The 27,829-nt window shown below is 41.0% G+C and overlaps 1 protein-coding gene across 10 annotated transcripts in view; it reads left to right on the top strand.

Annotated features, from left to right (window-relative positions):
* DTNB (dystrobrevin beta) overlaps nt 1-27,829 on the top strand; it is a 280,538-nt gene that overhangs the window by 213,016 nt on the left and 39,693 nt on the right. For all 10 annotated transcript variants that reach the window (XM_082642340.1, XM_082642339.1, XM_082642333.1 and 7 more), the window contains 4 exons: nt 9,784-9,873; nt 14,107-14,194; nt 25,122-25,207; nt 26,082-26,195. In XM_082642340.1, the coding sequence (XP_082498466.1) occupies nt 9,784-9,873; nt 14,107-14,194; nt 25,122-25,207; nt 26,082-26,195 (378 nt within the window). The remainder of the gene's footprint in view (nt 1-9,783; nt 9,874-14,106; nt 14,195-25,121; nt 25,208-26,081; nt 26,196-27,829) is intronic.

Genomic DNA, 27,829 nt, shown 5'->3' with positions numbered 1-27,829 from the left:
ACACACACACACTCTCTCTCTCTCTCTCTCTCTCTCTCTCTCAGCTGACTTGGTGCAGTGCGCTGCTTTCTAATGATGGGATGCTCCATGAGCTTGCGCACATGATGGCAGTTCCTACAGCAATGCTCAGATTCCTGTGCTGATCTGGCTTAGACCTACATGTTTTTTTTATTCCTTTTAACATCAAACTATTAAAATATTTCAACTTCTTTTAATAAGCAGACATTTAAAACAATCAGTGCTGTAATAAAAGGTCTTACCTTTTCCTGGATCTTATTAGGAAACCTCCAGTGTGCTCCCCACCAATCCAGTCTTGTCTTTGCAACCAAAGGGATTTTTATGAAATGCAGGTCTGAGTATGTTACTATCCTGGATAAAAACCTCCAGTCGCTCTTCCTTTCTGCAGTGCTGTCCAAGAGCGTGGATATGTTTTGTGCTAACTGGTATGGTAGCCATTAGCCATATGTGGGTATTGAACACTTGAAATGTGACTGGGGCAACACAGTGAATTTTTAGTTTTATTTAATTTGAATTAATTTGAATTTAAACAGCCACATGTGGCTAGTGGCAGTGCAGTTCTGCAGGATAAAGCCCACATGCTTCATTTCTGAGCTGACCCTTGCTAGCCTTTCCAGGCGTACCTATTCCACTCTTTCTACTTGGCATCTACACTCAGAATTACTTAATCACTCACAGTTCCCCAAGCAGGTTTCTGCATATGCTGCTTCCGCCTTGGTGCTTCCCATCCTTTTTCCTGTTACTCTCCTCTCCTTGTCATCTAATTCTGCCTTCTTAACTTAGCTTCGACCCCTCCAGGAAGCCTTCCCTAAATCCTAAAACTAGATTAAGTGTTCATCTTGTGTGATCTGTAACATCTTGTACATATCACACTGTTGTAATTACCTGTTTGTTCCCTGCCTTTCTAGACTCTTAGCTCCCTGAGGGCAAGAACTCACCAGGCTTTATCCAGAAACCTATTCCTTTTCTCCAAATCTTGCTGCTGCTTGCCTCTTATTAGCACTTTTTCTGCTAGGAAAGGGATTTTCTTCAGTTATTTCAAGCACGTAGCATCTTACAATATTGCCTGCTTGTTTCATTGAGGGCTGAGAAATAAAGGACATGAGTTATACTGGAGTATCAGGTTCTAATGCAGTAGCACCTGGCTCACTCCAGCTGTCCCCTCTTGGTTAGCTGTAACTTCCCTCTTTTTTTTTTTTTTTTTTTTTGCGGTACATGGGCCTCTCACTGTTGTAGCCTCTCCCGTTGCGGAGCACGGGCTCCGGACGCGCAGGCTCAGCGGCCATGGCTCACGGGCCTAGCCGCTCTGCGGTATGTGGGATCTTCCCAGACCAGGGCACGAACCTGTGTCCCCTGCATCGGCAGGTGGACTCCCAACCACTACGCCACCAGGGAAACCCGTAACTTCCCTCTTTAACACTGAGAAGCCTGACTCCATCAGTCACCATCTGTTTACTTACTCGGTCAGTTCTAGTAGTGTGTATAGCAGTTTCAGAATCGTTGATTTATTTTTTATGCAGATTATTGGGGTATTAGTCATATATTATACAGCTCATCCATTTAAAGTGTACCATTTAGTGGTTTTTAGTGTATTCACAGTGTTGTGCAGCCATTACCACAACCGATTTTAGAACATCTTCATCACCCCTCCGAACTGATTTGTTGCTAAAAAATCTCCACAGTGTGGAGGCTCAACTGTAGAGGACAAGAGTGGAAGAAGAGAGACCAGTCAAGAGGCTCTTGGAGTAGACCAAGTGGCACTGGGTGAGAAATTCCAGATGAGAAATTATGGCAGCAGTGGAGGTGGTGAGAGTGGCTGGTTTGGGGATCTGTTTTTTGTTGTTTTTTTTTTTTTGCTGTACGCGGGCCTCTCACTGCTGTGGCCTCTCCCGTTGCGGAGCACAGGCTCCGGACACACAGGCTCCGCGGCCATGGCTCGCGGGCCCAGCCACTCCGCGGCATGTGGGATCTTCCGGGATCGGGGCAGGAACCCGTGTCCCCTGCATCGGCAGGCGGACTCTCAACCACTGCGCCACCAGGGAAGCCCTGGGGATCTGTTTTGTTTATTTATTTGTTTGTTTATTTTTGACTGCATTGGGTCTTCATTGCTGCGGGCAGGCTTTCTCTAATTGCAGCGAGCAGGGACTACTATTCATTGCAGTACGTGGGCTTCTCATTGCGGTGGCTTCTCTTGTTGCGGAGCACAGGCTCTAGGCACACCGGCTTCAGTGCTTATGGCACGCAGGCTCTAGAGCACACACTTAGTAAGTTGTGACGCACGGGCTTAGTTGCTCCGCAGCATGTGAGATCTTCCTGGACCAGGGCTTGAACCCGTGTGCCCTATATTGGCAGGCAGATTCTCAACCACTGCGCCACCAGGGAAATCCCTGGGGAGCTATTTTGAAAGTAGAGCCAGCAGGACTTGTTAAGAGATTAGATGTAGAGCATGAGGAAAAGAGAGAAATTAAGACGACGACTCAGCTTTTGGCTTGATGACTGGGTAAATGGGGATGCTTTTTATTTAAACTGGCCAGTCTGGGGGAGTGGCAGGTGAGGAAGTAGGGTGAGGAGAATCAAGAGTTCTATTCTGAACACGTTGGGTTTGAGATGCCTGTTAGGCATGCAAGGGGAGATGTTGAACAGGCATCAAATACATGATTCTAGAGCTCCAGGGAGAGGTCAGGGCTGGAATATAAAGTTGTGAGGATTACAGCAATATCTTTTATGGAAGATTGTTCTGAGAACAAACAAAAGAAAACCTATAAAATTATCTGATGGGTCACAGGTACTTTGTTGGTAGTGACGACTATGTTATCTTATTTAATCCTCCCAACACTCTCTAAAGTAAATTTCATGAGGCAGATTTTATATTATTGTTATTTTACAGATGAGAGGACTAAGACATAGAGAGGTTAATGTTCAAGCTCACACTGCTAATAAGTATCAGAGTTTGGATTAAACCCAAGACTGCCTGACTCCAAAGCCTGTGCTCTCAGTTGCTATGCTCTGCTGCCTCCTACTTAGTAAATAATTCCGCTACCAGGGCTGCAGTGTGCAGCCTCTCGCATGCTTGTACTGCCTCTGACCTTGTCCCACCGCCGCTTACCCTTCATTCCGACCTCCCCCACCTCAGATCCCTTCCCCTTTATGCCTGTCCCCACAGGTGTGCTCTTAACCTTGGCCAAATGCGCCCTCTCTTGTTACCACTGGCGACTATCACCTAGGCTCCAAAGCTCCCATCATCTTGGAGAGCAGTTCTCATGCTGCAGTGTGCACCTGGAGCACTGGCAGCTCATTTCAAATGCAGATTCCCAGGCCTCGTTCCCAGATAATTTGATGCGGTAGAAGCTTGAGAGTTCTGAAGGAAGAAATCTGGGGAAACACACTTTTAGAAATGCTGCCTTTGGGACTTCCCTGGTGGCGCAGTGGTTGAGAATCCGCCTGCCAATGCAGGGGACACGGGTTCGAGCCCTGGTCCGGGAAGATCCCACATACCGTGGAGCAACTAAGCCCGTGCGCCACAACTACTGAGCCTGCGCTCTAGAGCCCGTGAGCCACAACTCCTTAGCCCGCGAGCCACAACTACTGAGGCCCGCGCACCTAGAGCCCATGCTCTGCAACAAGAGAAGCCACCACTATGAGAAGCCCGCGCACTGCAACGAAGAGTAGCCCCCACTCACCACAACTAGAGAAAGCCCGTGCACAGCAACGAAGACCCAACACAGCCAACAATAAAATAATAATAAATTTATTTTAAAAAAATGCTGCCTTTGACCCTACCAGTCCCATCAGGACCCTCTGGCCCCAACTGTGCTCATTTTTACCATTGGTTTAGAGTTGGGGGATGCCTTGTGAGGGAAAGAACGCTCTTTAGGGTACCCGGGGAGAAACGTATTCATTTCATTGTCACTCCTCTTTTCAAGTCTGGTTCATTCTGCTCATCCTTGCTTTTGCTGATCTCCCTAATTGGGTAAAATTCTACTATTATGTCCTCTCATAGGAGAACAGTGTCCTCCTCATTTTAACCCTCATTACATTTGCAATTTTACTTATTTTTGTGATCATCTCTTTTCAACTTGACTGTTAGCATCAAGAGAGCAGCAGCCACATCTGGGTTTTGCTTGCTGTGGTGTCCTCATCTCCTGGCACAGTACTTATGCCTAGTAGGTGCTCCAAACATTGACTCAAATGTCCAGTTTCCATCAGAAGTGCTATTCAAACTGTTGTATACTCAGGCATGAAAATCACCTACTTTTATGGATTGAATTCATGTTTAACGGCTTAGAAATAGAACAATTACTATTTTTATTACTTTATTATTTTATGGGCTTCCAAACTATTCCAAACTATTGACTCTGCTTTAGAAAAACAGATTTCTAAAGCAAAATCTATTTGTAAGTTGGGGGTTGTATATGTGTTGCATGTACACATTGCAACACATTTTATGCATATATGCATAATCAAAAAAGGCAAGAGTTTAAATTCAAAAAGTAAATCTGGGAAACAGGTACAGCTTTGAATGTGAGTAGAATGATATAACATCCACGCCCCAAACAAAATTGTCAGAAAATTCATGGACATATATATTCCTTATTTACCATAGGCAGCTATTGTTAATGCTTCTCATTTTGGCTTCGATCACTAATTATCTGGCAAACAACACTAGTTCTGAATAGCAGTCTTCGTATAACACTAAAATGGAGTTTAATGGACTGTTGCTTTCGTAGTAAATGTTTCCAGTTTCTCTTCTCCCATTTCCTTTGGAACACACCCTGGTCAGATTTTCACTGCCCATTACTCTACCAAAACTACTCCTGTCAAGGAGACCAGTGACTTCCACATGCTAAATCCAGTGGTGAATTCTCAGGACTTATCTGGCTTGACCTATCAGTGGCATTTGATGATCACTCCCTTCTATGTGAAACGCTGTCTGCACTTGCCTCCAGATACTGTGTTCTGGTTTTCCTCCTATTCCTTCTCGGCCTCCTTTGCTGGTTTTTCCATACCTCTTTGACCTGTAAATGTTAACATACCAGAAGGGCCACTTCTCTTTTCTGTCTGTGTTCACTCACTGTAGGTGATCTCATCCATACTCGTGGCTTTCAATAACATCTGCATACAGGTAACTCCCAAACTTATTTTTCTGGCCCAGACCTTTTCCCTGAGCTTTTCCCTTTTCCCTCACAAGTCTTCCTTGTAATCAGTATCTTCTTTGGATATTTAATACATATTTCATAATTAGCATGTTTTAAACTGAGTTCTGTATCTTCTGCCACCAAATGTACTTCTTCCATAGTCTTCCCCATCTCAGTGAATGGCAATCCCATTCTCCTAGTTGCTTGGTCAGAACCCTTGATTCTTCTCCCATCTAAACTGTCAGATTATTAGATCAAATCTGTCCAAAATCACTGTCAAAATCTATCCAAGATCTTGCTATTTATTATCACTTCTATTGCTGCTCCTATTTCCTAGCAACTCTTGTCTTTCATCTGGAATGTCCAGTAGCCTTCAAATTGCCTGCTTCTTCCCTTGCTCTCTGGCACTTTATCTTTCTTAGAGCAAACGATCCTATTAAAATATATCATACCTTACTTCTGCTCAAAACCTTCCAGTAACTTCTAACACCACAGTAAAAACTAAAGCCTTTGTAATGTTGTGCAGGGTTATATAGCCTACTTCTCAATCTATCTGCCATAAAGACGCAGTTTTGTTTTGTTTCAATTTCTAGTTTGAAGTGGACTGATACTTTACAAAAGTATGTTAAAAATAAGTTACTACAGAGAGAACTTCCACCCTGATCATGGTGAACTAACTGGTAACAGAGTAGCTCTCCCACTATAAACTACTAGAAAACTGGTCTGAATATAAAAAACAACTGTTTTTAGGAATTAGTAAGTAGCATGGGACTGATTCCTGAGGGAAGGGAAACAAATGAGAGAGCCCTATGATTGCCCAGGTTTTCTGCTAGAACACATTTGCCAAACTATAGTGCAGAATACAAGCAGAGCAAGGCAGTCTTACTGAGAGTAAGAAGGTAGAGACTGGAGTTTGAGGAGGCTGGAATTTGCTGAGCAAAGCACCAGAGAGGAGGAACTGTGCAGAGAAAGAGCTCAATAAATCTGAAGACAGATCTCTTGAGTCTCTGGCTGAAAACTAAGCTGTATTTGCATAGAATGAGATTTCACAAGACCAGCAAAGAACAACTACCTGGGAAAGAACAACTCCTGGAGTTTTGAAAGTGGAACAACTACCTGAGCTCACATAGTTGTTTGAGTTCCAACCAACCAGAGTAGAGAGAGATCACTGAACACTTGAAGCATTCACTAAAGACCCCAGAAAGACCACATCTTAGGAGCAGGGTGAAATTGGCCCTAAATAAAGGTTACTCGAGTTCTGCACTAATGAAGCTTAAACACAGGCCTCACAAGGATCAAGCTGTTCACAAGGAAATTAAATTACTGCCAGCTTCTTTTTTTTTTTTTTTCAGTACACGGGCCTCTCATTGTTGTGGCCTCTCCCGTTGCGGAGCACAGGCTCCAGACGTGCAGGCTCAGCGGCCATGGCTCACGGGCCCAGCCGCTCCGCGGCATGTGGGATCTTCTCAGACCGGGGCACGAACCCGTGTCCCCTGCATCGGCAGGCGGACTCTCAACCACTGCGCCACCAGGGAAGCCCCGACTGCCAGATTCTTTAGAGGAAGACAACAAAATCCAGACATTCAGCAGCATAATACTCAGGATTTGCACCATCCAGTGAAAAATTAGAAGACATAGGAAGAAGCAGGAAAGTATGACCGTAACCAGGAGAGAATTAGTCAATATAAACAGAGCCAGAAATAACAGACATGATACAACTAGCAGACATGGACTTTAAAGCAGCCATGATAAATATCAAAAATATAAAAGAAAATATCAACATAATATGGAGAAAATGTGAGAAATAAAACAGAACCAAGTTTAAATGTTATTGGAACTTTCTGCACATATAGTCTACTTCCATCAAAACTTTTAAAATAAAGAGAACTTATAGAGTTGAAAAAGATTATACCTGAAATGAAGAATTCAATGTATAGACTTAACAATAGATTAGAAATTGCAGAATAAAAGTTCACTGAACTTAAAGACATAGCAATACAAACTATCCAAAATGAAGCACAGAGAGAAAAATGGCTGAAAAACGAACAGAGCCTCAGTGACCTTTGGGACAATGTCACACAGTCTAACGGGGAAGAGAAGAATTATTCAAGGAAATAATTTTTTCCAAATTTCCAAATAAATTTTTACATATTTGATGAAAACTATAAACCCACAGATACAAGATGCTCAACAAACTATAAGTAAGCAGAATAAACACAGAGAAAAACATACCAAGACACATCACAATCAAATCGCAAATAAATGACAATGATAAAGAGAAAATACTAAAAGCCGCTAGAGAAGAAAAGACATGTTACATACAGGGGAACAAGGATAAAATTTTCCAATGAGTTCTCAATAAAAATAATGCAAGCTAGAAAATGGAATGGCATCTGAAAGTGGCGAGAGAACTTAGTTTTATTCTCTCTAAAATATAAAAATTTCCTAGCTTTATCCACTGAAAAGACCTAGAAGCAGTGACAACCCAAGAACAGTAAGCACTCTAGTACCCTGACTGTGACTTCTGAGTGCTCTTTCTCAGTAAAGGGAACCTGGGATCCTAGGAAGAATGGTTGATTCCAAGTGTGGAGCAGCATATACAAGATGAGATTGGGGCATCTTATTGTACAAACAAGGAAGCTAGTAAGCTTTAATGGATATGTCAGAAGAACACCAGAGCCTGCTTCCTGGGGTTCCCACTGGCCACAGTTAGGACAGTTTGAACACCAAAAAGATGATTGCAATGGGTTGAAGCACATCAGATACATAAAAATCTATGAGTTCATGGGCTTCCCTGGTGGCGCAGTGGTTGAGAGTCCTCCTGCCGATGCAGGGGACACAGGTTCGTGCCCCGGTCCGGGAAGATCCCACACGCCGCAGAGCGGCTGGGCCCGTGAGCCATGGCCTCTGAGCCTGCGCATCCGGAGCCTGTGCTCCGCAACGGGAGAGGCCACAACAGTGAGAGGGCCGCATACTGCAAAAAAAAAAAAAACCTATGAGTTCATAATTATACAAAACAAAACAAAAAAAACTCCTAAGGCACTAGCTTGTTTTTCTGTTGTTGTTAAATAATAAGAAATATCAACCATTTGGTTTACCTTTCCTGAATGAGCAGTATTTCACAATAAACAATAGAAGAAATTAATAAATGCGCAAAAGATGATAAAATTGGAAAGTCAACATTTTGCAACCCCTCATGAAATAATGTATTTAGGCAAGAACTATTAGTAAATGCTAAAATTATTAGGTGAAAAGTGGATGGAGGATTTTGTAATGGAGAGATGTAACCAATAACATCTGAATCCACTGACCAGTATTTACATTCCATTCCGTTATGTGCCTCCTGTTTGATTTATAAGTACATCATATTACATATGATGGATTCTAGCCCCTTCTCAATAACAAAACAAAAGCAAAAACTTTAGTCAACATCTAGATCTGACCCCACAGGGACTAGAGAAACTAATTAAATGACGCCTCCATAATGTAGAATATGCTACAAGGTAACCTGTTTTATTCACAAGTAGGTGACATGGAAGAAACAGGGAAAAGGAAGAACTGTTATAGATTAAAAACAGAAACATATAATCAAACACAGACATAAAAGAAACATATCAACCAAACGCAAAGTGTGGACCTTGTTTGGATTTGACTTTAACTGTAAAAGGGTACTTTTTTTAAGATTTGAGGAAATTTTCAGATGGACCAAGATATTAAAGAATTTTTGTGATTTTTTTTTTTTTAGGTGTGATAATGGTGTTCAGGTTGTATAAATTCTTTCTGTATCTGATAGATGTACAGGCTCAAGTATTCCCAGGTGAAATAATAAATTGTCTGGGATTACTCTAGCCACCCCCTCCTGCACAAAAAGTTGGGAGAAGGAAGAGTAAATTAAACAAGTTGACAACGTTCGTTTTTGTTGAACTTTGGTGATGGGTACATGAAGGGTAGTCATTAGATTACTCTTTCTATTTTTGCACACATTTTAATACTTCTATAGTAGAAAGTTAAAAAAGAAAAGATGTGCTTAAGGACCTTCCATACATCTATAAGAGAGAGCCTCACTCATTATATGCAACATTGTCTTACAATTAAATACTATCCTAACAAGTTTGGTTTAAGTACCAGTTTTATGGGAGAAAACAGAATGATGCTAAAGGCAGTGTCCTTATAGAAATAAAAAGGTTTAACTGGTATTATGAGGTAACACTGAAAACTCTTACATGTCGACAAAAGCTATAGAAGCATTAAGGGGCCACTTAGTGATTAAATGGAACCGCTCTCCCTCAGTTTTCCTGCCAGAGGTCATTTCCTAAAAGGTGCATCCATCGCAGAGCCCAGAACTGGTGGGCAAGGCTCTTTGGTGGCTCCTCCCTGGTTTCTCCTTCTCAAGGGCTATAGTGTCAGTCTGCCAAAGCTGTTTCCTAAGGGATTGCTTTTGTTTAAAGGATTTGTGTGATGTATTCCCTATGGTCTAACAGCATATTCCATTATGCATTGTGGTTTTTTATTGTTTTCCTTATTATGATTTTCTTTTCTATTTTTCTTTGACATTTGCCCATTTTAATCCATGTTCATTTCTTGCTTGTGTTTGTGTCACGCTTGCTGTCTTTGCCTCCGTTGTTCCTAGGTTACAGTATAGCCAGGATATACCCAGTCACTTGGCTGATGAGCATGCGCTGATAGCCTCCTTTGTGGCCCGTCTGCAGCACTGTGCACGGTCAGTGGTAGAGCAGCAGCAGGCGGGTGGCCAAGGGCTGATCAAAGGGCGGGAGAGCTCTGTAACCTGGGGTTGCCAGCTGGAAAAAGCTCTGCATGTGGGGTTTTTCTTGAGAAGCTACCAGCTATGTTTGGCGGAGTTTAAATAATTGCTAAAGCATTGGCTTCTAAAAGAGAAGGAGCCTTGCCAAACCTAGGCACTTACCTAAAGATATAGTCAGAAATTCTTCTTTAAAGTGGAGTTCCCTTCCTTCAGATTACACTTAAGAGAGTGTATAAACCTCAGAGAAATGTGCGGTCCCAAAGATGTGTATTCACAGAGGTATTTGATGCAAAAACTCTTACTGTTCATTCTTGCCTAAATAATGAAATCTTTCTGTCGACATTCAAAGTTTAGGATTGGTCAACACACTTTGTCTTATCTGGGGGCTTTGACACCATCACCTTGTTACATCTTTACATGCTGCATCTTCATCTGTTCCCCAAAACCTATCATTGTTGATTATTTAACCCAGTGATTTTCAACAGTGGTATTGGGTTATTGTCACCTGAGAGACTTTTACCAAACTGTATACCTCTGTGTATTATAATAATTACATGTATTATAATAGACCCACATACCTCTTTCCCTGGAAACTACTGTTAATGTGGGAATATGACTGATCCCTCAGTGGATTATGGTGGAAAAACATTTGATAACCACTATAACCACTAACTATAGCAAAGTTAACCCTTTAAAAGAGTTAATACCAAACAAAGTGCCATTACATTCAGGCAGACCCAAAGCCACCTGCCCAGTCCATGCCCACACCTGCCACCATTCTGCAAGGAGAATGACAGGTAAGGTTTAAATAATCCCCTTTACAGAGCAGCAGAGTCTCTGTGCCACACAACCTGAGATTCTTATTCTTAGAGAGAAAACTATAATTTTTATAAACTTAAACACATGAGAGAGGCTGGAGCCTTAAATTTTGATCTTAGTTTTGTCCTTAACATGCCAATGCTTGATGGGAAGCTCTTACTTGCCATGATAACAGAAAAATAAATTAATCAACTTTAAAATATCCTTGGGGCTTCCTTGGTGGCGCAGTGGTTAAGTATCCACCTGCCAGTGCAGGGGACATGGATTTGAGCCCTGGTCCGGGAAGATCCCACATGCCATGGAGCAACTAAGCCCGTGCGCCACAACTACTGAGCCTGTGCTCTAAAGCCCGCGAGCCACAACTACTGAAGCCCATGCGCCTAGAGCCCGTGCTCTTCAAGAAGAGAAGCCACCGCAGTGAGAAGCCCGCACACCACAACGAAGAGTAGCCCCCGCTTGCCAGAACTAGAGAAACGCCCCCTGCAGCAACGAAGACCCAACACAGCCAAAAATAAATTAATTAATTAATTTAAAAAAATAATAATAAAATAAAATATATATCCTTGAAAAGGACTGTTTTAAGTATTGTACTTCATAGCATTTCGCATAGTTTTCCCAGTATGACCAAGTGGCGTTATTACTTTTAGGCATTTACCTATCTCTAAAGCCTTAGACTGTTGGCTTCTCCTACCTCCCAACTATGTTTAATAGGCTTATTCTGTAGGAGGGATGCCTGATAATTGTGCATTGTATCATAGAGTGTCTCCTCATCCAGCAGATGATTTCTGAGCACTCTATCCCAGCCCCTTGGTCTCTAGGAAGAGAGTTTTCTTAACCCTGGCAGGACAGCTTATTTATTATCAGTAAGGGCAATTGTCCACGTTATTAAAAATTTCCATGGTGAATATAGCAGCAGAATGTTAGACAGACACTGCTACCTGATAGCCCAGGAAGATTTATGCTAAGTTTAACTGAGATCCTCAAGTCTTATGGCTTAGGGATTAGGCTCCCTGAGCAAGAATTGGTGGCCAAGAGCCTTGGAAGAACATGAGGATTGGGTGAGTACTGCATCTCTTCTTGATTTATAGTCTAAGGAACTGAGCTTCATACTTCCTCAAAGAAGTCAGAAATTTCCTGGCTAACTAATTCTGAGAATGAAAATCAGCTCAAGCAAAAGAATAAAGAACCTTTCTAATTTCCCTCATAGTTTTCATTGACCTTTAAACCTCTCATCAACATAAAGTTCTAGTTTCTGGCTTGAAAGCATAGCCAGTTAAAGCAATAATGTCATCCACACTCGGGTATGAATGACAGATAAAATTGACCTTCCTAGGGAGATGGAATGTGGTGGAGAAGCAGGAGCTCTTCTGCACAGAGAAACCTATTGTGTCCCTTGCCAGAAAACAGAGGTCAGCCACTTTAAGTCCCACTTCTTAAGCTGCCGTTCCCTCCATAATAGTATCCACTTGTGTTGTTAAATGTTCATTTTGTTGTTATTTACAAGATAAAGATAGTCCTTTTATTTCAGACAAACATCTTTAAGGCACAAGTATTATAGTTCAGCCCTGACCTTGGGGTCTTGACCCTAAAGTATTAAAGTCAACTGATGGTAGCATGTTCTTATTACAAGATCATCTTTTGAGAAAATGGTTATATATGCTAGAGACTGACGTTTGCACACCTAAAATTATATGGTGTTGAGAAGTATCATTGCCAGAAGGCAGTGACAGTGGCAGCACATTTTTTAAAAATCCATCCTAGGGCTTACCTGGTGGCGCAGTGGTTGAGAGTTCGCCTGCCGATGCAGGGGACACGGGTTCGTGTCCTGGTCCGGGAAGATCCCACATGCCGCGGAGCAGCTAGGCCCGTGAGCCATGGCCGCTGAGCCTGTGTGTCCGGAGCCTGTGCTCCGCAACGGGAGAGGCCACAACAGTGAGAGGCCTGCGTACCGCTAAAAAAAAAACAAAAAAAAAACACAGAGATAGAAATATAGGATGGTTAAAAAAATTAAAAAATCTAGGAAAAATATAGTTGATTTCATACAGGAAAAGTCCAGACAGGTTTCTGTTGATTTAACTCCATCCTTCCCAGATTCCCCTGAGTAATTATAACAAGATTTGATGAATATTGAACTCATTTCTTTAATTTTTTTCATATTTCATATTTTGTCATACTGTTAAATTCCAGTCAGGGGTTTGTGGAACTCCAAGAACCTAGAGCCAAAGTAGAAGCAAGCCACAACAGCCATCTCTCATCACTCAGTCATCATTATTATTATTGTTGTCTTAAAACATCTGTCAGACTTAAACAAAGAAGAATTACATAGCCACAGTCCCGATTAATCTAGGAGTGCCCTGATATGAATAAATAGCAGTTGACATCACATGCTAAATTAAAGATGTCAATCATAATCAACAAGAAGTTCCATGTGAGCAGCACATATACACAGAGCGAGCCTCCTGCTCAAGAGCCCTTCTTTTTTTTTTTTTTTTTTTTTTTTGTGGTACGCGGGCCTCTCACTGTTGTGGCCTCTCCCGTTGCGGAGCACAGGCTCCAGATGTGCAGGCCCAGTGGGCATGGCTCAAGGGTCCAGCCGCTCCGCGGCATGTGAGATCTTCCCAGACCGGGGCACGAACCCGTGTCCCCTGCATCGGCAGGTGGACTCTCAACCACTGCGCCACCAGGGAAGCCCAAGAGCCCTTCTTTTATTCAGGTACGGCACTTTCTGATGTCCCACCTTACTGGATCTCTAAATTTTTAGAATGCTGGAACTCTTGTGAAGAGTAATGAACTAAATTAATTCACCCTAAAATGGGGCTCCAGTTGTAGAACAAGCATGGTAAAAGAAGAGAAAGAGGCATTGAAGGGGAACGTTTGACGGCATCTTCCCCAAATTTACCATATTGTAAGCCTGCCCTAGCTTAGGTTCCTCAGTTTTGCTCAGCCAGTGTTAAGGGTACTTTTCCTCAGCCCTCTGTTTTTCATGATGCTTTAGTTTTCCTTCGGGCTTTTTGAATTCAAGACCTATATCTAAAAGTCATGAGGTTTTCTTAAAACAGTTGGTGGGAAATCACTCCCTCAAGCTTTATAGATGCCCTGCCTTTTCTCAGCCCTTGCATTCAAAAAGAAGTGTCCCCTCTGAAGGTGTGAGAGCAACAGGGATATACTGCCGAAGAGAAATGTTATGCGTGGCCTCGTCATTTCTCTAAATCCTCTTTGTCTCAGAAAAACATTAGTATCTATGATTCAGGTCTCCATTTCTTTTGTTACCATCCTTTTTCACAAGTGTTTCTCCCATCTGTTCTTTCTGAGAGAGAAGCAAGAGTAGGGGATGTTTAATAGATACCTGTTGAATTTTTATCTCCTTGGCAGTGTCCTGGACAGTCCTAGCCGACTGGACGAGGAACACCGGCTTATAGCTCGCTATGCTGCCCGGCTGGCTGCAGAGGCAGGAAACATGGTGAGTAAATAGAGGATTCCAGTAGAGTAGCAGAAATTTGCATTACTTTATTTATTTATTTATTTATTTATTTTTATTTATTTATTTATTGGGTCTTCATTGCTGTCTGCAGGCTTTCTCAAGTTGTGGCGAGCAGGAGCTACTCTTCATTGCGGTGCACGGGCTTCTCATTGCGATGGCTTCTCTTATTGTGGAGCACAGGCTCTAGGCGTGCAGGCTTCAGTAGTTGTGGCACACGGGCTCAGTAGTTGTGGTGCACGGGCTTAGTTGCTCCACGGCATGTGGGATCTTCACGGACCAGGGCTCGAACCTGTGTCCCCTGCATTGGCAGGTGGATTCTTAACCACTGCACCACCAGGGAAGCCTGCATTACTTTAATATACAGGTGGAATGGGAATGGTAAACATGAAACTCAGGAGAGTAGATATCTCAGAGACAGGAGGTGGGGGAATTGGTTTAGGGAAGGGATTGCAGTGGCCTTTAATTTTATCTACAGTATCCTCTTTAAAAGTGAATCAATAAAAGAAAATCACAGAACCAGAATTTGGTTCTTTAAAATGATTGATAAGATTAATAAGCCTCTAGAAATCCTGATCAAGAAGAAAGGAAGGAGGATGTGGAGAAAAGGGAACCCTTGTACACTGTTGGTGGGAATGTAAATTGGTCCAGGCACTATAGGAAACAGTATGGAGGTTCCTTGAAAAACTAAAAATAGAACTACCATGCGGTCCAGCAGTTCCACTCCTGGGTGTATATTGGAAAAAATGAAAACACTAATTCGAAAACATACATGCACCCCAGTGTTCATAGCAGCACTATTTACAATAAGCAAGCCATGGAAGCAACCCGAGTACCCATCAACAGATGATAGGATTAGTGCACACACACACACGCTGGAATATTACTCAGCCATACAAAAGAATGAAATATTGCCATTTGTGGGACTTCCCTGGTAGTGCGGTAATTAAGAATCCGCCTGCCAATGCAGGGGACACAGGTTCAATCCATGGTCCAGGAAGATTCCACATGCCGTGGAGCAACTAAGCCCATGCATCACGACTACTGAGCCCATGTGCCACAACTACTGAAGCCCGTACACCTAGAGCCTGTGCTCCGCAACAAGAGAAGCCTCTGCAATGAGAAGCCTGCACACCACAATGAAGAGTAGCCCCTGCTCGCCAGAACTAGAGAAAGGAAAGCACACGCGCAGTAACAAAGACCCCATGCAGCCATAAATAAATAAGTAAATAAATAGATAAATAAGTAAAAATATATCGCCATTTGCAGCAACATGGATGGACCTAGAGAATATTATGCTTAGTGAAATAAGTCAGACAGAGAAAGACAAATTCTATACAATATCACTTATATGTGGAATCTAAAAAATAATACAAATCAACGTATATACAAAAACAGAAGCAGTCTCACAGACATAGAAAATAAACTTGTGGTTACCAAAGGGGAGAAGGAAGCAGGGAGGGACAAATTAGGGATATGGGATTAACAGATACAAACTACTATACATAAAATAGATAAGCAACAAAGATTTACTATATAGCACAAGGAATTATACCTATTATCTCATAATAATCTATAATGGAATATAATCTGCAAAAACCCTGAATCACTATATTGTATACCTGAAACTAACACAATATTATAAATCAACTATACTTCAGTTAAAAAAAAAAAGGAAGGGCTTCCCTGGTGGCGCAGTGGTTGAGAGCCCACCTGCCGATGCAGGGAACACGGGTTCGTGCCCCGGTTCAGGAAGATCCCACATGCCGAGGAGCGGCGGGGCCCATGAGCCATGGCCACTGAGCCTGCGCGTCCGGAGCCTGTGCTCTGCAACGGGAGAGGCCACAGCAGTGAGAGGCCCGCGTAGTGCCAAAAAAAAAAAGAAAAAAATGCAGATTACCAATATCAGGAATGAAATAAGGGATATACTACAGATCCTATAAACATTATAAGGATGATAAGAATATTATGAACAACTTTTTGCCAGTAAGTTTGACAACCTAGCTGACGTAGACAAATTTCTTGAAAGATATAATTTAACAAAACTGACATAAGAATAAATAGAAAATCTAAATAGTCCTAAATCTGTTAAAGAAATTGAATTAATAATTAACTTCAAAAATTCTAAGCTCAGGGACTTCCCTGGTGGCACAGTGGTTAAGAATCTACCTGCCAACGAAGGGGACACGGGTTTGCGCCCTGGTCTGGGAAGATCCCACATGCCGTGGAGCAACTAAGCCCACGTGCCACCGCTACTGAGCCTGTGCTATAAAGCCTGCAAGCCACAAATACTGAGCCCGCGTGCCACAGCTACTGAAGCCTGCACACCTAGAGCCCGTGCTCTGCAACAAGAGAAGCCTCCGCAATGAGAAGCCTGCGCGCTGCAATGAAGAGTAGCCCCCGCTCGCCACAAGTAGAGAAAGCCCGTGTGCAGCAACAAAGACCCAACGCAGCCATAAATGAATAAATAAATAAATAAAAATTCTAAGCTCAGATGGCTTAATTGTTGAATACTATCATATGTTTAAGGAAGAAATAATCATAACAATCTGGCACAAACTTTCAGAAAATAGAGAAAGAAGTCAGTTTATCAGGCCACTATAACCTGATACTAAAATAATACAAGGGCATTACAAGAGAAGAAAGTTGATGGCCAAGTTCTGTCATGAACACAGATGCAAAAATCCTTAACAAAATATTAGCAAATTGAATTCAGCAATATATAAAAGGATAATAATACTCCATGATCAAGTGAGATTTATCCTAGGAATGCAAATTCATTTAACACATGAAAATCAGCCTATGTAATTCACCATATTAGCAATTTAAAGAAGAAAATTATAATATTTCAATAGATGCAGAAAAAGTTTGTCAAAATACAATACCCCTTTTTGATAAAACTTCTCAATACCATAGGAGTAGAAGAAACTCCTTTAACTTGGTAAAGAACACCTACAAAAACCCTATAGCTTATATGACAAAGGTTAAATTTTGGAATATTTCCCCCTAATATTGCAAACAAGTCATAGATGTCTACTTCCACCACCTCTATTCAAAATTGTCCTGGGGGTCCCAGTCAGTGCAGCATGACAAGAAAAAAGGGACATAAATATTGTAAAGGAAGATGTGAAACGGTCATTATTTGCAGATGACCTGATTCTATATAGGAAGTCCTAAGGAAAGTCCTACAAGAACACTACTAGAACAGATACATGACTTTATAGCAGTGTTGCAGCATACAAAGTCAGTATATAAAAATTGATTGTATTTCTATCTACTAGCAGTGAACAATTAAGAATTAAATTTAGGAAAAATAACATTTACTGTAACATTAAAAACCATCAAATACTTACGGATAAATTTAATGAAAGATGTTCAAGACTGAAAAACTATAAAATATTGCTAAGAGAAATTAAAGAAAACCTAATAAATGGAGAGGTATAGCCCTATTCAAAAGATTCAGTATTAGTCAAATGGTACATTTTCCTAAATTGGTCTATAAATTCAGTACCAATCAAAATGCCAACTGATCTTCAAATATATTTAGAAAACCAAAACAGTTTTGGAAAAGAGCAAAGTTGGAGGATTCAACCCTACTTGACATCAAGACTTACTCTAGGGACTTCCCTGGTGGTCCAGTAGTTAAGACTCCATGTTCCCAATGCAGGGGGCTTGGGTTTGATCCCTGGTCAGGGAACTAGATCCCACATACTGTAACTAAGAGCCCGCTAGAAGAGCCCACATGCCACAACTAAAGATCCCACACGCCACAACTAAAGATCCCACGTGCCACAACTAAGACCCGGCACAGCCAAATAAATAAATAAATATTTTTTTAAAAAAAGACTTACTCTAAAGCCACAGTAATCAGGAAAGTATGGTATTGGCAAAAGGATAAGCAAATCATCCATAAAATATATGCACACATATAAGGTCAAGTGACTTTCAACAAGGCACAAAAGCAATTCAATTGGGAAAGGAAAATCTTTTTTAACAAATGCTGCTGGAACAACCGTTTATCTGTATGAAAAGAAAGAACAACTGTTTGTATGAAAAGAAAGAAGCTCTACCCCTACCTCACACCATACATAGAAACCAATTTGAAATACATCATAAACTTTAAATGTAAAAGCTAAAACCATAAAGCTATTAAAAGAAAACAGAAAAATATCTTTATGACCTTGGGGCAGGCAAAGAATTCTTAGAGAGGTTATAAGAATCACAAACCATTAGGTCCAGTATTGTTCTGGAGTGAAATTAGGACAGGCAGGCCAAGATCTCGCAGGACAATATTCTACAGTGTTAGTTTTAGAAATGTGTACTAATTTTTGTTTACTTCTTCACAGGGAAATAGACTTATGAAAGCTGTCAATAGAGAGTTTTGCTTTGTTTCTCTCTCAAAACGTAATTTATTCCTTTGGGTTTGTTTAGTCTTCAAAATCTTTTCCTTGAGAATCTAATACTAAGTCATACATCTGACTCTTAACATTGCAACTCTAAAGGTTAGTGAAATGGAACAGAATGGGGGGAAAAATGTCTGGGAAAAAGACTAGTTTTATTTAATTAGTTAAACCCTACACATGCCCTCAATCAGCCACAAATGTTTGTTATTTTAGAAATTAAAATTTATAAATAACATTAATTAAATTTTTTGAAATGGAATAGCATTGTGGTGGATTTTTAAATTTTTAAATTTTAAATTTTAAAAAGTACTATGTAATACCATTATATAGTCTTGTTGACTTTACATAGTACTTTTTAAAATTTGTAAATAAAAGCTCCAAAGCCGTTTGACCCTGAAAAGGAGATCCTAGTACTCCTTTACTGCAAACAAGATAAATCTGTTTACACCTGATAGTTTCTGATGCCAGTTCTCTAATTCATGTGAAAATAATTGTTAGAATGGTCTTGAGACTAAATACTGATATGGCCCCTTTCATCTTCAGTTTATTTTCCTAAGTGTAGTTATCTTATAAATATTGGGTCTCTCAGGAAGGATTCTTCTTAACTAGATTTCTATTAAACAGAAGACTTCTAATCTGCTAATCTCTCACTGATACAAGTGCTTTGCATAAAGTGGGTGTAGTGCTCAAAAGAATTTATTTATAGCCTGCCAGATAGGCTTTGTATTGATTTTTTTTTTCCAAAAACCTTCTACAAGAAAGACCATTAAATCATTTTAGCAGCCGGCATTACACCCTGTGAAATGCTCCAGCATCAGACCCTCACGTCTCCCCAGGTGGCAGACACGGCCACTGAAACCTCTTCAGGCAGACCCTCAGATAGAGAAATTGTAGGTTGCTTAGATGAGCCAGGAGAGCTAATTTGTTTTCCTGAAGTGCCTAAATTCCATTTTAAAACAACAACAACAAAAATACAGTGTGTGGCAAATCATGGTAATAACAGCAAATCTTAAATTTCATCAAAACATCACTAGCATTAGATGTAGTCAGGTAGTTTTTGTTTATGAAAAAAATTTTTTTTCTTTATGAAAAAATTAAAAACTCATTATGGAAAACTTGGAAGAAAGGTGAAAGGAAAGGGAAACCATTGTCCATTGTCATGCTACCTACATTTACACGTTTTTGAGATTTTTTTTTTTCACATAGCCCAGTCCCAAACTTCACAGCCTCATCATCGTGTCAGCTGCTCCACCCATGCACCATTCCAGAAATGTCCTGACGGCTTCTTAGAATTAAAGATCAAGAGTATTTTCATGTGGTGTTTTGCACACATTTAATGACTTAAAACCCCTATAAAATAGTCATTGTCAAACCTGGCTACATATTCTAATCTTTTGTGCAACACTTAAAATATATGTAGATTCTTGGCCTTGCCTTAGACCTACTGAATCAGAATCTCTGGGTTTAGTAGGGTCCGTTGATTTTAGGTTAAAAAAAAAAAAACTTTCAGTCTTTTGATTTACAGCTAGCTTGGGAACCACTCTCCTAGAAAACATTACTGGGTTTTTGAGAGAGAGAGAGAGGTATTAATAATCCATAGCCCTCCAGTTAGTCTAAGCGAGGTTGGGATGATGGGAAGGCTGCCCTTGGGATGCAGTGAAAGTCTGGTTGATATCAGGCATATCTCTCTGGAACTCATCCTGCCAAGTTCATCCAGATGGGAAACTTCCAGTCTCTCTTTAGGAGGCTCCAGAAATGCATACCAGCAGATTACAGTTTGCTGACTGTGTTGGCTTTCCTTGGTTTTATATTTGCCCAGTTTTGCTCAGTGGGGTCTTGTTCCTTATCCTGTATTTTTCAGATGTGTCTCTATCTCATTAAAGATGATGGAGCTCTGTGAGATTACCTAAACCTAAGAGAATACTAGTGTAACAGAGGAAGGGATCCTCTTCACATCTCTTTCCATAAATATTCCCATTTTACAGACAAGAAAATAAAGGTATATAGTAAAATAAAGTAACTCAAGGTTTACATGCGACTAAGTAGCAAACCCTTGGATTCTTAAGTGGTCCACCTACTTCCATTCTTATCCCACTACAGTAAATCCTCCACTTAGTAGCCAAAGCAGTGTTTGTTTTTAATAAGCTTCATTGTAGAACAATTTTAGATTAAAGAAAAATTATGAAGCTAGTACAGAGAGTTTCCATATAACCCATGTTCCGTTTCCTCTATTATTAACATTTTACCTTAGTATAGCATGTTTGTTGCAATTAATGAGCCAATATCAATACATTATTATTAACTAAAGTCCATGCTTTATTCAGATTTTGTTAGTTTTTACCTGATGTCTTTTCTCTGTTCTGGGGTTCCATCCGAGATACCACATTACATTTAATTGTCATATCTCCTTAGGCTCCTCTGGTCTGTGACAGCTTCTCTGACTTTCCTTGTTTTTTTTGTTTGTTTTTTATTTATTGAAACATAGTTGATTTACAATATTGTGCTAGTTTCAGGTGTACAGCAAAGTGATTCAACTATATATATAGTTATATCCTATATGATAATATATATGATAATCCTATACGATATATAGGATTATTTTCCATTATAGCTTATTACTGACTTTCCTTGTTTTTGATGACCTTGACAGTTTTGAGGAATGTCCCTTAATGGGGATTTGTCTGTTTTTCTCATGATTAGACTGGGATTATGGGTTTTGGGGAGGAAGAGATAAGTGCTATTTTCCTCACGTCACATCATACATATATAGTATCAACGTAACTTATCACTGTTGATGTTGACCTTGATCACTTGGCTGAGGAAGCTTTTGTCAGGCTTCTCCGACATAAAGTTACTCTTTCGTCCCCTTTCCACACTGTCCTCTTTGGAAGGAAGTCACTATGGACAGGCCACGCTTAAGGAACAGGGAGTTAGGCTCCACCTCCTTGAGGGCAGAGTATGTACATATGTTATTTGGAATTGATTCCATGTTTCCCTGTTCAGAATCCTACAGTGGCTTCACCCCACATTTGGAATGGAATGGAAACTCCACTGCATGATGAAAAGGTCCTTCATGATCTGGGCCCTCCCAGTTTATCACCTGTCCCTGCCTCATAGCTCACGCCACTCCATCAGTACTGACCAGAACATACCAACCTGGAGCACTTGTAGGCCTTTGCCCTTCTTTCTGCCCAGCAAGCCCGACCCTCCCAACCCCCAGACCTTCACCTGGTTTGCTTCCTAAGTTCATTGAGTCTTTCATAACTATATCATTTAAAAAATATTCTGTCTCAGTTTATTCTGTGTCATTTACCCTATATTCCTTCATCAAATTTATCACTACTGATGCCATATATATATATATATATATATATATATATATATAAAACCTGCATATATTTATTTATTTACTTATTATTCTCTCCCAATGTAATGTAAGCTACATGAGGGTAGAGGCTGTATTTTATTCACTAATGCATCCCTAGTTTCTGGAATAGTATCGACCACATACTAAGTGCTCAGAAAATATTTGTTGGATAAATGAATGAATGAACTATTTAATTTTTGGAAGAAATCATCTTTAGGGATCTTCTGGCTAAAGTAATCTATGTCTTTATAAACTAACTGTTCCTTCTTTTTCCCTTCAGTGTCCTGGGGGCATTTTAGGAAGGGATACCTGGCTTTTTTTTTTTTTTAAAGGAGTACTGTGGTGTCTAAGATAGTCAATAAATAAAATCCTACATTTCTCTGTTATTTAGTGTACATTCAACTGTGTTTGACATTTGTCTGGGTGAAATAAGCCATCATTCAGCTGTCCACTGGGGGCTCCCCGCTGTTACGTCCAGATGGAGGAGCTAGGGTGCAGGCTGCTCCAGGTGGGACTGCTGACTAAGGGTTTGAATCTTTTTCCACCCCTACTTCTTTATATTTGAGTAACAATGCTTCTTGGTGCCAGAGAATCTTTCCTGGTTAGGAATCACTTGATAATAATTCTTGATTCCTATGTTAACTTCCTCTTTGAAAGATGCTTCAGCATTGCAGTCAGACACTCAAAACTAAAAGGATTCTTTAGAAATTTCCAGTGAAATACTGTAGGGTTTTTGTTTTTTTGTCATTATATGAAACAAATTCCTTTCAGAGCTCATTTCCTCATCCATAATTTTCCCTGGTCCCACTCATAAGGAGCCATTAGTTTTAACTCTAGTCTTCAGGAATTGTAAACCTATTATTCATAGCAGTTTTACTCTGAGGCAAGCCATTTTTCTGAGGTTCAACTCAAGCTCTCACAAGACTGAATAGAATATATAGAGAACTTGCTCAGTTGACTGCTGGTCCACTCTTCTCTGGAGGAAGAAAGATCAGTTTTTTTCCTTTTAAAGAAGGAAATTACTTGATAATTTGATAAAAGGCTCCCACCCAGATTTGCTATGCTATTTTGCCCCTGTTTATTTAGGAAATTTCACATGAAAAGAATTACTTATTGCATCTTTAAACTCTAGACAGGAAACAAGGTTTCTGCTTCATCGTAGATCATGTTTTGGGAAGAATCAAGAATACTTGGAGTGAAGTGTAACTATACCAGAGCCTTCATTAAGAGCTTCCACTCTGGTTAATCAATAAAAGGGAAATGTCACCTAGTCATCCATTTTCCTATTTTGTGTTGATTGGCTTCCGTATTCCAAGGAGGTACGAGGGTCAGACCCAGTAGTGAATATGCAAATCAAAACCATAATGACTCCTCCAAAGAAGATATATAGATGGCCAATAAGCACATGAAAGTATGCTCAACATATTAGTCATTAGGGGAATACAAATCAAAATCACACTCACTAGGATTACTGTGATCAAAAAAATGGACTATAGGGAGCTTCCCTGGTGGCGCAGTGGTTGAGAGTCCGCCTGCCGATGCAGGGGACATGGGTTCGTGCCCCGGTCTGGGAGGATCCCACGTGCCGTGGAGCGGCTGGACCCGTGAGCCATGGCCGCTGAGCCTGCGCGTCCGGAGCCTGTGCTCCGCAACGGGAGAGGCCACAACAGTGAGAGGCCCGCGTACCGCAAAAAAAAAAAAAAAAAAAAGGACTATAACAACTGTTGGCAAGAAAGTGGATAAAATGGACCCCTCATATATTGCTAGTGGGAATGTAAACTGCTACAGCCATGTAGGAAAACCGTTTAGCAGTTGCCCAAAAGGCAGTTACTATATGACCCAGCAGTTCCACTCTTAGATATATACCCAAGAAAAATGAAAGCATGTCTCTACACAGAAACTTGTCCGCAAATGCACATAGCAGCATTATGCAAAATAGCCCGCCAAAATGGGAACCCAGATGTCCCTCAGCTGTTGAATGGATGAACAAAATATGATATATCCATATGGTGGAATATTATTCATCCATAAAAAGAAATGAAGTACTGATACATGCTACAACGTGGATGAACCTTGGAATCATTTGCCAAGTCAAAGAAGCCATACATAAAAGATCACATACTGCATGATTCCATTGGTATGAACTGTCCAGAATAGGCAAATCCATAGATAAAGAAATTAGATTAGAAGTTGTCACAAGATGGTGGAAGGGAAATGGGGAGTGACTGTGGGTTTCTTTTCGGGGTGATAAAAATGTCCTGGAAGTAGATAGTGATGATGGGCTCACAACCTCATAAATATAGTTTAAAACCACTGAATTGTATACTTTTAAAGTATAAAGGGTAGGTTTTAAGGCATGTAAATTATATCTCAATTTTTTAAAAAAACCCACAATTAGGTACTTCACGCCCACTAGGATGGTTAAAACCAAAAAGACAATGACAAGTATTGGTGAGAATGTGGAGAAATTGGAACCCTCATTCACTGTTGGTAGGACTGTAAAATGGTTCAGCCACTTTGGAAAACAGTTTGACACTTTCTCAAAATGCTAAATACAGAGTTATCATATAACTCTGGAATTCCACTCGTAGGGATTTACCCAAGACAGATGAAAACATATATCAACACAAAGATTTGTAAATGAGAGTTCAGAGTGGCTTCATTTGTGATAACCAAAAGCTGGTAACAATGGAATACTATTCAGCAATAAAAAGGAAGGAACTCCTGATGCATGGAGCAACATGGATGGACCTCAGAAATACCATGCTAAGTGGAAGCCAGAAACCAAAGTCTGCATGTTGTATGATTCCATTTATATGAAGTTTCTAGAAAAGGCAAAACTGTAGACAGAAAGATCACTGGTTGCCTGTGGTTGGGGATGGGAGTGGAAGTTGACTACAGACTGGCATGAGGGAACTTTCTGTGGTGGTGAAAGATGTTCTAAAACTGGACTGTGGTGATTGGTTTGCATAACTGTTTAAATATACGAAGACTCATTGAATTGTACACTTAAAACGGGTGGATTTTATGGTATGTAAATTATACCTCAAAAATCTGTTTTAAAAAAAGTCAACAGTCCATCTGGGCCTCTGGATATATTTGAATAAAGAAAAAAAACCTTTCTTCTTCCTCACTCTAGACCCGTCCTCCCACCGACTTGAGCTTTAACTTTGATGCCAACAAACAACAAAGACAGCTTATTGCAGAACTGGAAAACAAAAACAGGTAAGAATGCAGAGGTCAAGCCAGTTTCTGAAGCCCAAGATTATCACGTGAGTATCTGATTCTCATTTTCCTTGCAGTCTAGGTGGGTTTTGACCACAAAGGAAGATCCCACCTCAGTGAAGATAGGCCAGCCCAAGTCCAGTACATGCCCTGGACACTAATTTGTATATCTCTGCCTGCTGTTCATTCTGGTAGTCCAAAACCCCGCTCAGGTGCTCTCAGGTAGATTCTTTTTCTCACCCACCAGTGTGTTCCCCTCCCATTCCTTTCTCCACTCTACTCCCAGGAGCCTTTGCTCTGTCTTGTCATCTTGTCCTGGCCCACGATGCAGCACGCGACTGTCTGGTCTCTCACTGAAAAGCCATTTACAGGCTTGGCGACCAGACAACACACCATCGTGCACTGAAAAAGCAGAAACCAGGACAAGGAGATTGGTCATAATGTAACAGGCACAGTGGAGGAAGTGGCAACCATCAGATCTCGGGGTGGGAGTGGGGTTCAGGAGAAGAAGGGAGACAGAGGAAGACTTGAGGGGAGTTAGCACAAGACTTGCATTAGAAGGTTGCAAGTTCCCCCCAGACAGGAACAGACTCTTCTATTGATAGTTGTCATTTTTCTTCTGTGGAAATTTTTCAAGTTCTTGAGAAGAGGGTTTGTAGGACTTTTTCTACCGCAAAGGATTGTTTCATTGAGGAAATATCGAGTGCAGCAATTTTAAGACGGTGTCCATTTCACATCTTGGTCATTCAGAAACAATCAGAACAAGATTGGTAGAGGCAGCACGACTAGAATAAAAATTTCTAGGGGGAAAAAAAAGAGAGGGAGCGAGCTGTGAAGCCGCACGTGGCCATCTCTTTTTCATCCATCTCTCTAGAGAGATCCTGCAGGAGATTCAGCGTCTCCGTCTGGAGCATGAGCAGGCTTCCCAGCCCACCCCGGAGAAGGCCCAGCAGAACCCCACACTGCTGGCAGAGCTGCGGCTGCTGAGGTAAGTGGGGAAGCTGCACCACTGTCCCCAAGTTATAATCTGCTACAGTAGGAATTCATATCTCAGGAAACCAAACTAGTGGGTTAGAATCTGTTTATCGGTATAACTAGTCATGTTAGAACAAACAGCTAAAGCATTCCACTCATTCTGTTACTGCTTCAGATGTTTGAGCCCCTTTATTAATCACTGTGAAATCTCCTGCCTTCATTTCAGAACTAGGTAAACATCAGTTGCAGTGTTTATACTTTTGTGATTGCTTTAGGAAGACCATTGTGCTGCACTCAATCTTCTTATCTGGCAAATTAGTCTGACTTTAGAGACTCCTGGCAGGAGTAACGCCCTCCCTGTCCTTTGAGTATGTTCTCCTGCACTTCATAGGCAGAGCAGGGAACTCCTCTGAGATGTGAAACCAAGTGGGAATCCCTTGCACCGTGGCTGTGGTACCTTCTACCTCAACATAAGTATAAACTGTCTCAAGGATCAAGAGACTAAGGACGTAGGATCAGGCTGGGGGTAGAGAGCAACTTCAGCTCCCACTTGGTGCTGTTTTGGAGGGAATGAGGGCATCTTCCAGAGGGTATAACGTGAGCGTGATCTGAGCAAAGTTATTAGGGTCTTATTTCCTATCGGTCTTAGAAAGATGTGTGTATACTCTTTGTAAGTGAAGACATTATGGAAACTAAGTGAGTGACTTGATTCTCACCAGACCTCTGGATTTCCAAATAGTGGGTTTTTTCTGTTTAGGTTGTAACATTTGACATTCTGCAGTTGATTTTTAATGTGCTGTCACCTGGGATTCTGCATAGCCAAATGTCCTTTCTTAGTTCTTCCTTTGGCTTAGGTCAACTCATCAAGAATTTAAACCACGCAGATGAAAATCATTAGAGATACAGAGATTCCCATTCTCCTAAAAATTCATTTTAGTTTCTGAATTTATTAGAAACTGGGCTGAGATTTTGGTTGCTCTAGGTCCACTGTCACACATTTGAGATATCAGCATGGTTGGTGTCACACTAGGGAGGATGGGAAAGCAAAAGCTGCTGACTCAGGTAGAGCATAACTCTAAGCTCTCAGTGTAAGATACAGCTGTTTGCTTTCCCCACCTCAGCTCAGGCACAAGTGACTATTTCGTATCTAGAAAAGCAAAAAACTGTCACACTTTAGTTTAACTATCGCTGGAACTAGGATTGCTGAAAGGGCTTCTTTATGCTAGAGGGATCTGAAAAAACTGTAGATTTAGTAGGCAAAGGGCTGAATCCAGCGCTGTGACATAAGGCAGTAAGAAACAGGAATTTAATCTAAATCCAAGGAAGGTCTAAATCCTGAGAAATCAGAAAGTATTTAATCTCAAAAGCAGCTTGTAGGGCTTCCCTGGTGGCGCAGTGGTTGAGAGTCCGCCTGCCGATGCAGGGAACACGGGTTCGTGCCCCGGTCTGGGAAGATCCCACATGCCGCAGAGCGGCTGGGCCCGTGAGCCATGGCCGCTGAGCCTGCGCATCCGGAGCCTGTGCTCCGCAACGGGAGAGGCCACGACAGTGAGAGGCCCGCGTACCGCAAAAAAAAAAAAAAAAAGCAGCTTGTATACCACTGAAAAAAGAGTGACTATTTAATAAGTTTGCTGAATTAATTGGTCA

This window comes from Mesoplodon mirus (assembly GCF_964341445.2).
Source record: "Mesoplodon mirus genome assembly, chromosome: 14".
Lineage (NCBI taxonomy): Eukaryota > Metazoa > Chordata > Mammalia > Artiodactyla > Ziphiidae > Mesoplodon > Mesoplodon mirus.
This window is presented reverse-complemented; position numbering and strand designations above follow the sequence as displayed.